The sequence below is a fragment of the Tachyglossus aculeatus genome, chromosome 6 (assembly GCF_015852505.1).
Source record: "Tachyglossus aculeatus isolate mTacAcu1 chromosome 6, mTacAcu1.pri, whole genome shotgun sequence".
In the NCBI taxonomy this organism is placed as follows: domain Eukaryota; kingdom Metazoa; phylum Chordata; class Mammalia; order Monotremata; family Tachyglossidae; genus Tachyglossus; species Tachyglossus aculeatus.
Window position 1 is genome coordinate 58484354 of NC_052071.1, and position 14579 is coordinate 58498932.

At 50.0% G+C, this 14579-nt stretch overlaps 1 protein-coding gene across 4 annotated transcripts in view; it reads right to left on the minus strand.

Annotated features, from left to right (window-relative positions):
• DACH2 (dachshund family transcription factor 2) overlaps positions 1-10186 on the minus strand; it is a 471250-nt gene extending 461064 nt beyond the window's left edge. For all 4 annotated transcript variants that reach the window (XM_038747659.1, XM_038747658.1, XM_038747657.1 and 1 more), the window contains exon 1: positions 9867-10186. In XM_038747659.1, coding sequence (XP_038603587.1) covers positions 9867-10147 — 281 coding nt within the window. In that variant the 5' untranslated portion in view covers positions 10148-10186. The remainder of the gene's footprint in view (positions 1-9866) is intronic.
• Between the last annotated feature and the right edge of the window lie 4393 nt (positions 10187-14579).

The window sequence follows — 14579 nt, forward strand, 5'->3', positions numbered from 1 at the left end:
TTGTATCTACCCAGTGCTTAGGACAGTGCTTGACATGTGGCCAGCGCTTAACAAATAACGTAAAAAATACGTACACGGCAAGCCAGATCATGAGAGGTAACACACCTTTCATCATGCCTTGATAAAAGTACCGCAGCGATCTAAATATTGCTTACTCAAAGGATCACCTTTAGACATGCAAAGGAGAGCGAGGTTCCCATCCAGACGACAAACCGTTCAGAATCTAACATATTGCTGCAAGCTCTCCTGGCCGTAACTGTTAATCCAATACACCTTTTCTACAAACCCATAAACACACGAGTGGAAAAATAGCACAGATGCTCATCTCTAATGCAATTTCCATTCAATTTCCTAAGTGCAGTCCCCGTGTGCAAACTAGCTTAACGTTATGTTTAGCTTGCAAATTCTTTTAATAAATAATGAATGCAATAAAAACGGGGAGATCAATGGCGAGCTGAGAAATTATTTTTTAAAAAAGTCTTTTGCGTTCAGTCCGTTGGCCGATTTCAAACTTTAATCCGGAGAGCAATCAATATTGCTTTTTCTTTTTTAACCCATCACATAAATAGCGGACTAAATGCAACCTAAATGCTATTACCAGGTATCAGTGGCCAGAAACCTGATAAAGTCACTGGACACAATTGGAATTGAATGTTTTATACCCTAACACTCACTGCATTATACTCCGTTAAGTGGTCAACTTGTTTAAACTCGGTTCTGAAAAAATAAATAAACCCACCCCATGATGCAGTAATAAAAATACTGCTGTTCATTCTTTCTGTCCCTGAACTTCTCTGGAGTGTGCTCTTTGCGGTAGTATCTTCATAAAAAATTATTCAGCACCATCTGCTCTAATAATCCAAATGAATCTAAACAGGTCAAAATAATATGCTGCAAGCGGTAATTTTATCTTCACAGATTCATTTGTGAAAGTGGATTTTCCCCTTCAAAAATCGCATCATTCCTAGGAAACAAAATAGGATTATTCCTTATGAGAAAAAGAGAGAAGGGGAGAGGGGAGAGAAAAAACGGGGAGGGGGGAGAGAGAAGAGGCAAGTTGAGGAAAGAAGAGAATAATTCAGTACAGGTTTCAGTAAGAGTCCGTTTCTTCATCCCAGGTGGGAAAGAAGGTGAAATACCCACTGTGACAGGTTTTAGTGTTTCTAAAACAAACGTCATCCACTGCAAGGGGCTAGGTCACCCCAGCCAGCCTTGTTTCCCGTTAGAAACTGGCTGCAAGACTGCTTCGTTCATGGGGACAGAGCTCTCCTCTAAAGGAATAAACCCAAATCACATAGTCATTCATTCATTCATTCATTCATTCATTCAATCGTATTTATTGAGCACTTACTATGTGCAGAGCACTGTAGTAAGCACTTGGGAAGTACAAGTTGGTAACATATAGACACGGTCCCTACCCAATAGCGGGCTCACAGTCTAGAAACCATTGAGTTGGTGTAGAGGGGGCCCCTACTTAGTAACCTGTGCCTAAGTCCTCCAGTAAAAACTTCTCGATTCCAAAGAACCAGAGAAGCAGCATGACCAGGTGGAAAGAGCCCAGGCCTGGGAGTGAGAAGGACCTGAGTTCTAATCCTAGCTCTGCCAACTTGTCTGCTGTGTGATTTGGGGCAAGTCGCTTCACTTCTCCAGGCTCCAGTTTCCTTTTCTGGAAAATGGAGATTAAGACCGGAGTCCCACATGAGACGGGGACTGTGTCCGACCCGATTATCTTGTATCTCTCCCAGCGCTTAGTACGGTGCCTGGCTGCGAACGCTAAACAGATATCACAATGATTATCATTATTACCGGAGTCCCTTTCAAGCCACTTGTCCAGTTCCTCCACTCTGTCCTCCAACCCTGGATTTCCCCAGCCCTATCCTGGAAGTCTCTTTGGAATGCCTTGGTCGGAAAGATATGAATAGCTTTTATAATGGAATAAAAACTTAAACGTCAGTTGACGCGCCACATGGCTTCATTCAGGATGCGATGCCAGCAGCAAGCACACAACTCCGGCCTGCTCCGCAAAAAAATCAAGAATGGCCCGACTCCATCCCGCTCCAGATTCCGCAGGTGGAAGGAAAAGTAGAACTTCCTCTGCCGAGACATCGACTCAGGAAACAGCATGGCATACTGCTTAGAACAGTGTTTGGCACATAGTAAGTGCTTAACAAATGCCATTATTATTATAGTGGGTAGGGCACGGGCTTGGGAGTCAGAAGGTCATGGGTTCTAATCCCGGTTCGACCATTTGTCTGCTGTGCGGCTTTGGACAAGTCGCTTCAACTTCTCTGTACCTCAGCGACTTCATCTGTACCATGGGGCTTAAGACTCTGAGCCCCACGCAGGACAAGGGTTGTGTCCAACCCGATTTGCTTGTACCCACCCCAGTGCTTAATACAGTGCCTGGTACACAGTAGTGCTTAACAGATACCATTATTATGATTATTAATAACGACTCCAGAGTCGGTAGCCATCCATCCAGCATATCCCCACTGTGACTACTTGCACTGCATTCCCAAGTCCAGGCATAACCTCTGATTCTGCTTCGAGAAACGCAGGTCGGTGACAGATTCTGTCAAGAAAGCTTATTTTCCACCACCAGTTCAAGCTGGAGAATCAACTCGATGGTGAAGCGGCCCAGGAGGGCCAGCAACGGTGTCTAAATCAGATCGTCCTGTATCTTCCTCAGTCACTGGCATAGGGTTTGGCACTAAGTGTTCGCCAAGACACGCATCTTGCCTTCCTACTTTCACCAGATGACGCTATCCATTTGCCTTAGATTTCAACCGTTGCCCCGTAAAGGAAAGCAATGGAAAGCCTGCCCACTTCCTGCTCGAAAGCATTTCACGCTCTAACTTAGACCTTTCCCGAAGTTCACTCTAAACTCCCCTTGGAAACGTCCTCCCCACCGTATCCTGTTCTCTGAGTATCTTCCCAGGAAAATCATCCATCTGAAGGAGCTGAAACTTGGGCATTCTATCCAAAGCACCCTGTTTTCCCATCCTGTTGGATCAACAAAATCAGAGTGAGCCTAAGTTGCAGTGAAATGGGGCATCGATTTGGCTCTATTACAGCGTCGCTTTTATTAAATTTGAGATCCTGGCAAAGGAATGCTGACGGGACCGGCTCCGATCTCCTTCTCTCTGTGGTGGCCGATTTTTGCCGGGCTTCCGTGAGTGGAAGGGAATGTAACCCGCTTCCTCGGAGGTTTTCCCGACGAGCCAGCAATTTCCCTAAAGTGAAGGAGGTGAAGGGTCGAGGGAAGAAAGCGGGGTCGTTTGGGGGAACGGCATGAGATTCAGCCTCGGTGACAACAGTCGCTGTGTGATTTTTTTTTTGAGAAGATCCCCACCACCGGATGTAGTGAGATGGCCCCATTTCAATGGGCTGGGGTCAACGTGCTTTTGGCCTGCACGTGCTCCCCGAAAAGGGAGATGTCATCTTGGAAGTAGCCTTCCTTAATGTGGGACCTTTTCAGATCCGCGGTCCTCGGGCCCCAGAATAGAACCCACGGGGTGGTGGGGGTGGGGGGAGGAATACAACTCTGGCACTTTCAGCGCTAAATCCCAAAGAAACAATGAATGCACAATGGGCAGGCTGCTTCCTCCCTGAAAGAAAAGAAATGTTCAATCCAGGAGGAGTTGCAAATTGAAATCCCTTGGTCAAACTATACTGCAGCATTAAGCCCCAGGAGAAGCTTATTAGTCAGGATTAAAAAAAAAAAAACTAAGACCCTTCTGTAATCAATTTGGATGCAATGTTGTCTATTTATAGTGACACCAGCAATGAGTCCCAATCAGATATTACATATTCTCATCATTCCTACTACAATGAAATATTAATGGGGAGAAAATGGTTACAGTGTTAAAGAGCTACACTATATTTAGATTTTTATATTGATTTCCTCCATGTTGGAAGAGTTGTGATCATTTGATCTGAGATGGAACAAGTTCAACTTCCCGCTGAAGAGGAGAGTGTAGTATTTTGCCCAACATCACCCTCTGATTAAGCTGATAGCCCCCCATTACCCCCACACGCACGCACACATATGCCCCGATGGCTAAATAAACAATTTGATTATTCCAACAGAAAAAGCAGAATACCGGCACTTTAAAAACTTCAATCTCTCTGGCATCGCTGGCAGTGTATGGGAACATTAATGCATCTGTCATGATAACAAGCTAAGAATAACATCTAGACATCAAACCGAGCAGAGAATCCATCTGAAGTGATTCATTCAGATCTGTCTCATTGATTTATTAAACACAGGGCAACATCTGCAGCCTCCCAGAGCCGCTTGGCGAAATGAATGCAAGATCAATTCAAATGGAAAAAAGTGCAAAAGAGATAAATCAAAACACAATTTGCATGCCGCTCCACAATCAGCCTCATTGGGTGCAAATGCTCCGTTTCCCTCCCCAACCAAATGTGGTTAAATGTTGTTTTATCTCCTTAGAATTGGCTGAGTGGAAGTGACAGTGAAGAGTTTTTGCAGGTTGAGATGGTGAAAGGGAAAGAGACGGGGGGGGGGGGGGCGGGGGCAGTCGCTTGCAAAGACCTAGGGAACATGAAACAAGAATATCATTAATACCTAATTGTTTCGCTTTGGGGGAAAATAGTCCTACGTCTTTTCCCCAGAAACGACGTGTCTGGGGCTTCCTGTTAAATTGCGCAGAGAGTAAAACACAAATTTTCCAAGGAACAGGGCTGGGGAGGGGAAAAAAAAAACCAAACCAAACAACAACAACAGAAAAAAAAAAAAACCGGCTACTCAACAGCTTGTATCTTTGAAACTGCAAGTTAAATTGCCAGTGGAGAGCTATCTGTTTTGTCAACAGAGAAGTCATATATTTTGATTAAGCATCCTCCCAATTAGATCTGCCTGCTCTGAGCATTTTAAAAACATCTAGGGATTTTATTAAGACAAATAAGGTTACTTAAGAAAGGGTCAAAGATGTCAGCTTTGACATTTTCCACAGGTTGAGTGCGAGGCTCCCTGTTTTTAAAAAAAAATACAAAAATTTCACCGTCTGCAAAAGACGTTTCAAACTGCTGATTCTGTGTACTTAAGGGGACCCGTCCCGTGAGTCCAAAGCCAACAAACGGCTTTCCATCAGGCTCTGGGGCTTTTTTTTTTTCTTTAATCCGATATTCATCACCTAATAAATGCATTTGTTCATGCGGTGTCAGAAGCAGGCTAAGTTCTTTAGACAAATAGCTAAATTGTTTACGTGTGCCCAAATGTACATTTAAAATCCACACACACACACACACACACACACACACACACACACACACACACACACGGAGGCTCTGTGCATTGGCACATGACCGGCTTGCTTTAATTATAATCTTGACATCACGCTTCTAATAAAGACGGAGCATTGTTGACTCTGTGGCCGCTTTTAAGAGACAACATGACTAAACACTGACTATCTCATGAAATAAAACGTCTCTGTCTGCTGCTTTAGATCTGTTTCGGGAAACCCTCTTGTTTTTCAGCAAGCCAAAATTCAGGCAGAAACCTGCACGGAGCAAAACGTGGCCAAAGAGATGCCGCTCCGGTCCTCTTTAGGGGAAGAGCAGTATTTTTTTTTTTCAAAGTAAAATATGAAGCCGGCTTTCGAGGATTCAGCAAATGCAAATATGAAGCTGGAACCCGCTGGGTTTCAGAGTGTCAGTGCGCGCCCAAAGTTAAGAAGAGGGGTGTGTGGTGTTTGTGTGTGTGTGTGAAAGTCATTGTAAATAATAATAATAATAATGGCATTTGTTTATTTATTACTCTATTTATTTATTTATTTATTTTACTTGTACATTTCTATCCTACTTATTTTATTTTGTTGGTATGTTTGGTTCTGTTCTCTGTCTCCCCCTTTTAGACTGTGAGCCCACTGTTGGGTAGGGATGGTCTCTATGTGATGCCAATTTGTACTTCCCAAGCGCTTAGTACAGTGCTCTGCACATAGTAAGCGCTCAATAAATACGATTGATTGATTGATTGATTTGTTATGCCCTTACTATGTGCAAAGCACTGTTCTAAGCGCTGGGGAGGATACTAGGTGATCAGGTTGTCCCATGTGAGGCTCACAGTCTTAATCCCCATTTTACAGATGAGGTAACCGAGGCACAGAGAAGTGAAGTAATTTGCCCAAAGTCACCCAGCTGACAAGCAGCGGAGCCGGGATTCGAACCCACGCCCTCTGACTCCCAAGCCTGGGCTCTTTCCAGTGAGCGATGCTGCTAATTCCGGTCGTTAGGGCTCACAATTACCTCTGTCCTGCTCTCTTCACAAAGGTAACACGGTAGTGCAATCGGATACTCCAGTTTTAATCTGAAAAGAGCCTGCTGGTCGAGTCACTTGAATTCAACTCCCCAAATATCCCCCATGCATTATTTAAAGGACTCCAGCCAACCAAGGTTGGTCACTTTTACGAGCATCCATTTAACCAAAGTGAAGTGACGGGGGTAAAGTTGAATATTTTCAGTCCTCCAAATTAACGCAACACGGACGGTGAAATCCAGGAGGGTTGCTTTTGGAGAGGTGGGAGAGATTGCGTGGCCCTGGAGTAAACGGGTTAGTTTTCCTCCTTTCCCCCATTAACAAAACAAAGTCAATATTTTCCCTTACGCCGGCATTTATCTACAGTGACTAAATGTAGTTACAGCTTGAGAAATTTAGCAGACTTGCTTTATTCCGTGCCCACTGCAGGAAAGAGAAAAGAAATGACAGAAACAAAGAAAGAGATAGGCTTTCTGAACTTTCCTGACTCGGCTCTTTCTAACTTTAAAATGATTCCCAACTAGTAGGGAACAGGAGCAGCTGAGAGGGATTGAGCCACTGCATCTGCGGAAAGCCAGATCGGAGAAGAGAGTCAAAAGTTGTCCAAAATGTTGCGTGTCTGACTCCGGCCATCGGGTTTTAGGTCATCTTCCAACCGAACGGCTATAAAGTGATTTTCTCAAGTTGAGAGGGAATGAAAGGAATGCTTGTGTCTGGAAATTGCAGGGATGCAATGAGTCATGAGTCATGAACAATGTATGGTCAGAGGTTTTTGTGTTTTGGGCTTGAGTTTGGGGGTTTGTCTTTCGGATGGCACTTTCGGGTACTTCTTCCCGACTTCTCTAGTGGAAAGGATCTTGGCTTTGGAAGAATATTAAAATAGCCACGGCCTCCCGACCCGTTGGAGCTCCGGGAAATCCTAGCTCGACCCCACCTGATAACCGTTTGTGTGTTCCGTCTGACCATTTTCACGACAAACTTGGTCCCTCAGATTTAAAAGAATTTCCTGATGCCCTGGGTCGCCTGCTTCAGGCTGACTCGTTTGAAGAAGAGCGCTTAATACAGTGCTCTGCACACAGTAAGCGCTCAATAAACACGATTGAATGAAAGAAGAGTACAGAACTGAAGCAGCGTGGCTTAGTGGCAAAAACCCGGGCTGGAGAGTCAGAGGACGTGGGTTCTAATCACAGCTCCACCACTTGTCTGCTGTGTGACCTTGGGAGAGCCACTTCACTTCTCTGGGCCTCATTTACCTCACCTGTAAAATGGGGATTGAAAGTGTGAGCCTCTCGTGGGACAACCTGATGACCTTGTATCTACCCCAGCGCTTAGAACAGTGCTTGGCACACAGTAAGCGCTTAACAAATACCACAACTATTATTATTACCCCAGCGCTTAGAACAGCGCTTGGCACATAGTGAGCGCTTAACAAAAACCATCGTTATTATGATTAACTGTGCACTGGCTAAGAGGGGGCGAGGTATGAAGGATCACCTCAAATGCCACTCGTACCTCTTCCACACACGGGTTCATTAAAGAAATTTTGTTTTTTTCTCATGGCACATAAGGAGAGGAAACTGCCAGTTATCTCTTTAGATGGGGCCTCCCCCTCAACGAGGCGTTATGAAAATGCATCCGTCGACCGACGAAGATCAATCTCACATCTAAACCAGGTCTGGGAGTTTTCCTCTAACACACTTGTACCTCTCTGTTTTCCCTCCCCACACCCGTTTCCCGGCCCTCTTTCCCCCCCCAGGAGAAAGGTTTTTAGTGGCCTTGTCTGGGGCTAGGATCAGGTCTCCCAAGCTGTATTGTTCGAGAACCTCTCTCCGCCTTAAATCCACATCTGTCAGCTCCTCCTGGCCTGACTCGTTTTATTGTGTGTCTCCTGGTTCCGCTCCGATTGACAGCCCTCTCTCTTCACCAGGAGCAAAAGCCATGTGAGAAACAGAGGGCTAAAAAGGCGTTCGTTTTTGTGGCCGGGGGTTACTGCAGCCCCTTCGAGTTCACGCCCCGTCAAGGTTTGGGTTTTTTTTTAGCAGCTCCGTTCTCCTGTATTTCATTACCTCTCTAATAGAATAACTGACCAAAGCCAGAGAACTTGCAGACAGCAACGAACCTCATCCTCCACCGAGTTAAGAAAAAAAGCGAAATTTGGGAATCAACTCGTGCATCGGCCACGAAGCTCATCTTTTCAAGCATTCATCGGTTTCCCAGCTCTATAAGTTTGCTTTCCCCCAAAATACTTCTGCCACCACCACCCTGAGGTATGGTAGAGTGGTAAAAGAAAAAAAGACACCCGGGTAAGAAAGAGAATCGTCAAGAAGTAAAAATAGAGGAGACGGACCTGGACAGAAAGATCAGCGGAAGGGCAGAACTGAGTCACCTTTACAGAAAATTAATGCAGCAAGTGAAGGGGAGATGTTGGCAGGGCAAAAGAGTGAGACCTACAGAAGATAGTTTAGCTGGGTTTTTAAAAAAATACTTTTACTTAAAAGACAAATCACAGCTCAGAGTCCAAGGAATTGGGAATGACCATATGTCTCCTGTTACCCTGGAGCGAATATTCTTCCCCCTCCACCCCTTCGATAAGAAATGGCAACGTGACTCAAACTGCATGTAAAATGATGAAGTTGCTGGCCGGGATGTCGCGAGGCGGGTAAAGAGTTTTCCAACTCCCCGGGATTGCCCTGGAAGTGCCCGGGATGGGGCTGGGAAAGGGTCAGGTTAAGCGCCAAGGAAAGTCGGTCTCGTAGAGGTCCAGGATGAGTAGCCCCGTTGGGGGCCCACTTTTTCCAGGGACTCGGGTAAAAATAAAAATGGGGGGTCCCCTTCGGGGATGGGGGGGGCGGGGGAGGGACTGGATTACCCGCCCCCCGGATCTGAGCCCCCTACATCCCCCCCCCCGATCTACTTTAGCCCTAGAGGGGTCTCTCCAGAGGAAGCCGAATCCCTGGAGAGGGACGCTCCGTTTGGGGGGCTCTGCCCCCCACCCCCATTTCTCTGGTGTTGCTAAGGTGAAGCATCCCGGGAAGAAGGGGCAAGGGTATCCAAGGGACCACTCGCCCCCTGCCCCTCTTGGGCAGCCCCGGCCCGTCCAGGACCTGCACATCTCGGGGGGCTGGGTGGGAGGGGAGGGGGTCCAGCTGCTCCCCATCCCCATAGGGACCCCACCAGATGGAGAGGAGAACTCAGGACCCCCCAAAATATTGAAGGGACCCCCTGGGCACGGGGGAAAGGAGGATGTTGGTTTGCAGCCCCCTCCCCACCCAACCCCGCAGTTTGGGGCGGGTGGGGGGCAGGAGGGGGGTCCTCTCTTGGTTACCAGCCCCTCCCACTTAGTTCCTAGCCATTCCCAATTGGGGGGGGGTCCCGTCCCTGGGGCAGACAGGGCCCCTCTTTTTCCAGGCCTTCCGCAAGGGCGGAGAGGTGGGCGAGGCCTCAAAGTTTGCAGGACTGGCTCGGTGCCCCCCCATCCCGCCCGCACCGCCCGGGGGGCGAGGAGGAGGAGGAGGAGGAGGAAGAGGAGGAGGAGGAGGAGAGGAGGAGGGAGGGGAAGGGAAGGGGCATCCCGGCGGGCACTGACCTGGCGTTGGTGCAGTCGTTGTACAAAGTTTCGAAGTCCTTCCTGGTGATGAGCTTGCAGCGGTTGACGCCGGGCTGGATGGCCCCCAGCCCCCGCAGGACTCGCACCTGCTCCACCGTGCACACCACCGGCGCTATATCCAGGCGCTTGAGCTTTGTGTAAACCGTGTGCAGGCCCCCGACCAGGTGCTTCAGGAAGAGGTCGAACACCTGGGGCAGGCAGATGAGCTCCTGCCCCTCCACCAGGAACGAGGCCACCTTCACCCCGTGGAGGTCCACCATCTTACAGTCGTTGCCTCCTCCTGGAGGCCCTCCTCCTCCTCCTCCTCCTCCTCCTCCTCCTCCTCCTCCTCCTCCTCCCGGCGGGCCTCCCCCCCCAGGACCGGCCGGCCCCCCGGAGCAGGAGGAGGACGACGAGGAGGAGGAAGAGGAGGAGGACGAGGAGGAGGACGACGAGGAGGAGGAGATGAAGGGGTTGATGAGGCTGGGGGTGAGGCGGCGGGGGGACTCGGAGGCCGGGCTCGGGGAATACAGGGGGGTCGGCGCGGAACAAGCCCCCCGCGGGCCCGCCGGCGGCCCCCCCGGAGGCCCCCCCGGAGGCAGCGGCGGCCCCCCCGGAGCTCCCCCCGGCCCCTCCGGAGCCCCCGCCGGCCCCAGCCCCGGCCCCCGCCCCGGCCCCGGCCCCGCCGCTCGAAGTAGCGCTGACCACCGGGGGCACCGACACCGCCATGGCCCCGCCCGGCGCGCCCCGACCGACGGACCGCAGACCCGCCCGCCCACCGACCCACCGACCCACCGACCGACGGACGGATGGATGGATGGATGGATGGATGGACCGACGGACCGACCGATGGATGGATGGATGGATGGATGGATGGATGGATGGATGGACGGATGGATGGGTGGACCGACGGACCGACCGTTGGACCGATGGATGGACCGACGGATGGACCGACGGATGGACCGACGGAGGGATGGAGGGGCTGTCTGTCTGTCCGTCCGTCCGTCCGTCCGCGAGGATGGAGGGCCGGGGGTCCGGGCTGGCCGTGCGGTGCGGTGCGGTGCTGTGCGGTGCGATGCGATATGTGTGTGGGTGGGCCGGCCGGCCGGCCGGGCTGTGTCGCGCTCCGCCCGCTCGCCCCGCGCTCTCCTGCCTCCCAACTGTTGGCCTCTCCTCTCCTTTTCTCTCCTCTCCTGTCCTGTCCTCTCCTCTCCTCTCCTGTCCTCTCCTCTCCTTTTCTCTCCTCTCCTGTCCTCTCCTGTCCTGTCCTCTCCTCTCTCCTCTCCTGTCCCCTCTCCTCTCTCCTCTCTCCTCTCCCCGCTCTCCCCTCTCCTCTCCTCTCCCCTCTCTCCTCCTCCTCCTCCTCCTCCTCCTCCTCCTCCCCCACGCCCCCTCGCTCCCTCCCCCTCCCCCCCGCACAGTCACACACACAAAGTCACAGTCACACAGTCGCAGTCACGCACACACAAAGTCACACACATAGTCACAGTCGCACACACACACACAGCCACACACACTCACACACACACACACAGACACACACGCACACCCGCCCCCCTCCCCCTCCGGGGCCCGGCAGCCCCCTGCAGCCAATGGGGCCGGGCTGGACACTGGCTGGACCCTCTGAGTGGCTGACCTGCAGCCAAGGGGAGGGGACACACACACACACACACACACACACACACACACAAAGTCTCTCACACAGTCACAGTCACGCACACACAAAGTCTCTCTCACACACAGAGAGACGCACACACAAAGTCACACACAAAGTCACACACACACACACACACCCGTCCCCCTCCCCCTCCGGGGCCCGGCAGCCCCCTGCAACCAATGGGGCCGGACTGGACACTGGGCGGACCCTCTGAGTGGCTGACCAGCAGCCAAGGGGAGGGGACACACACACACACACACACAGTCACGCACACACAAAGTCACTCACACACACACACACTCACACTGACACACACACACCCCCCTCCCCCTCCGGGGCCCGGCAGGCCCCTGCAGCCAACGGGGCCGGGCTGGACACTGGCCAGACCCTCTGAGTGGCTGACCCGCAGCCAAGGGGAGGGGACACACACACACACACACACACACACACACACACACACACACACAGTCACACACACACACATACAGAGTCACAGACACACACACACACACACACACACGGTCACACACACACACACACTTTTCTCCACCTCCCGCCCCACACCCCCCAATCCCCATTGGGAGGCCCGTCCTGGAGAGGAAAGACCTAAGGCGGAGGGAGGGGATGGTGGTGCCCGGAGGTCGGGAGCTCTGCGGAGGGGAGGATTCACACTCAGGGCTTCCTCAGGACGGGAAGAGGAGGCTCAGCTCCGCCGAGGTACCCCCTGAGCCCCCCCTGCCCCCTCCAAAGGCAATTCCGATCTTAGAACAGTGCTTTGCACATAGTAAGCGCTTAACAAATACCATTATTATTATTATTATTATTTTGCAGTGTCCCCCACCATCCATCCTTCCAACCCGGGGACCACGGTCGCGTTTCCAGCCGAAAGAGGAGCTCCTGGGTTCCCGGGCTCGCCGCTTCCACCCGTCCGCCCTCCAGGCTTGCCTCTCCCGCTCGCCCCTCCCTCCCCGACGTGGTCAACTGTGGCCACTTGTCTGCTGTGTGACCTTGGACAAGTCTCTTAACTTCATGCGTTCAAATCCCAGCTCCGCCACTTGTCAGCTGTGTGACTTTGGGCAAGTCACTTAACTTCTCTGGGCCTCAGTTACCTCATCTGGAAAATGGGGATTAAGACTGTGAGCCCCCTTGGGACAACCTGATCACCTTGTAACCACCCCAGCGCTTAGAACTGTGCTTTGCACATAGTAAGCACTTAATAAATGCCATTATTATTATTATTCTCTGTGCCTCAGTGACCTCATCTGCAAAATGAGGATGAAGACTGTGATATGTATATATGTTTGTACATATTTATTACTCTATATATTTATTTTACTTGTACATATCTATTCTATTTATTTTATTTTGTTAATATGTTTAGTTTTGTTCTCTGTCCCCACCTTCTAGACTGTGAGCCCATTGTTGGGTAGGGACCGTCTCTATATGTTGCCAACTTGGACTTCCCAAGCACTTAGTGCAGTACTCTGCACACAGTAAGCGCTCAATAAATACGATTGATTGATTGATTGATTGATCGACAGGGACTGTGTCCAACCCAATTTGCTTGTACCCACCCCGGTGCTTAGAATAGTGCTTGGCCCCTAGTAAGTACTTAACAAATGCCATTATTCTTATTATTATTATTATTATTATTATCATTATTATTATTATTATCCAGGTCTGAGGTGCCGAGAAGTTTCCCACCCTGCAGAAATGCTGGCCAGCCCCTTAGGAGCCCATCTCCCCCTTCTAGACTGTGAGCCCGCTGTTGGGTAGGGACAGTCTCTATATGTTGCCAACTTGTACTTCCCAAGCGCTTAGTACAGTGCTCTGCACACAGCAAGCACTTAATACGATTGAATGAATAGATGAATGTGCCAAGCACTGCTCTATTTATTTATTTTACTTGTACATATTTATTGTATTTATTTTATTTTGTTAATATGTTTTGTTTTGTTGTCTGTCTTCCCCTTCTAGACTGTGAGCCCGCTGTTGGGTAGGGACTGTCTCTACATGTTGCCAACTTGTACTTCCTAAGCGCTTAGTACAGTGTTCTGCACACAGTAAGCACTCAATAAATACGATTGAATGAATGAATGAATGAATGAATGGGAGAGCCAGGAGGAAGCAGAGCCCCTCTCTGCACTGCTAAGCGCTCTGCAGAGGTAGCTCCCCTCTAGCTCTCCGAGAGCTTGAAGGTGAATAAAAAGTCCCAGCTGGGGAATCTGCTCAGATTGGAAAGGCTACTGGGAGATAATAATAATGATAATAATGACGGCATTTATTAAGCACTTACTATGTGCAAAGCACTGTTCTAAGCGCTGGGGAGGTTACAATAATAATAATAGTATTTGTTAAGTGCTTACTATGTGCAAAGCACCGTTCTAAGTGCTGAAGGTGATCAGGTTGTCCCACGCGGGGTTCACAGTCTGAATCCCCATTTTACAGATGAGGGAACTGAGGCCCAGAGAAGTTAAGCGACTTGCCCAAAGTCACACAGCTGACAATTGTCGGAGCCAGGATTTGAACCCATGACCTCTAACTCCGAAGCTCGCGGGCTATTCCACTGAGCCACGCTACTTCCCTGTCCTTTGGTTCTCCAAACTCCTGCCAGGGCAGCTCATCTGTGAGAAGCAGCGTGGCTCAGTGGGAAGAGCACGGGCTTTGGAGTCCGAGGTCATGGGTTCAAATGCCGCCTCTGCCAATTGTCACCTGTTTGACTTTGGGCAAATCACTTAAGTTCTCTGTGCCTCAGTTCCCTCATCTGGAAAATGGGGATTCAGACTGTGAGCCCCCCGTGGGACAACCTGATCACCTTGTAACCTCCCCAGTGCTTAGAACAGTGCTTTGCACATAGTAAGCACTCAATAAATGTCGTTATTATTATTATTAAATCAGGTCCACTCGTCTGCTGTGTGACCCTCAGGAAGTCACTTCACTTCTCTGTGCCCCTTACCTTATCTGTAGAATGGGGATAAAGTCCCGGAGGCCCAAGGGAGACAGGGATGGGCTCCAACCTGATTAGCTTGTATTTATTCAGGTGCTTAGAGCAGTGC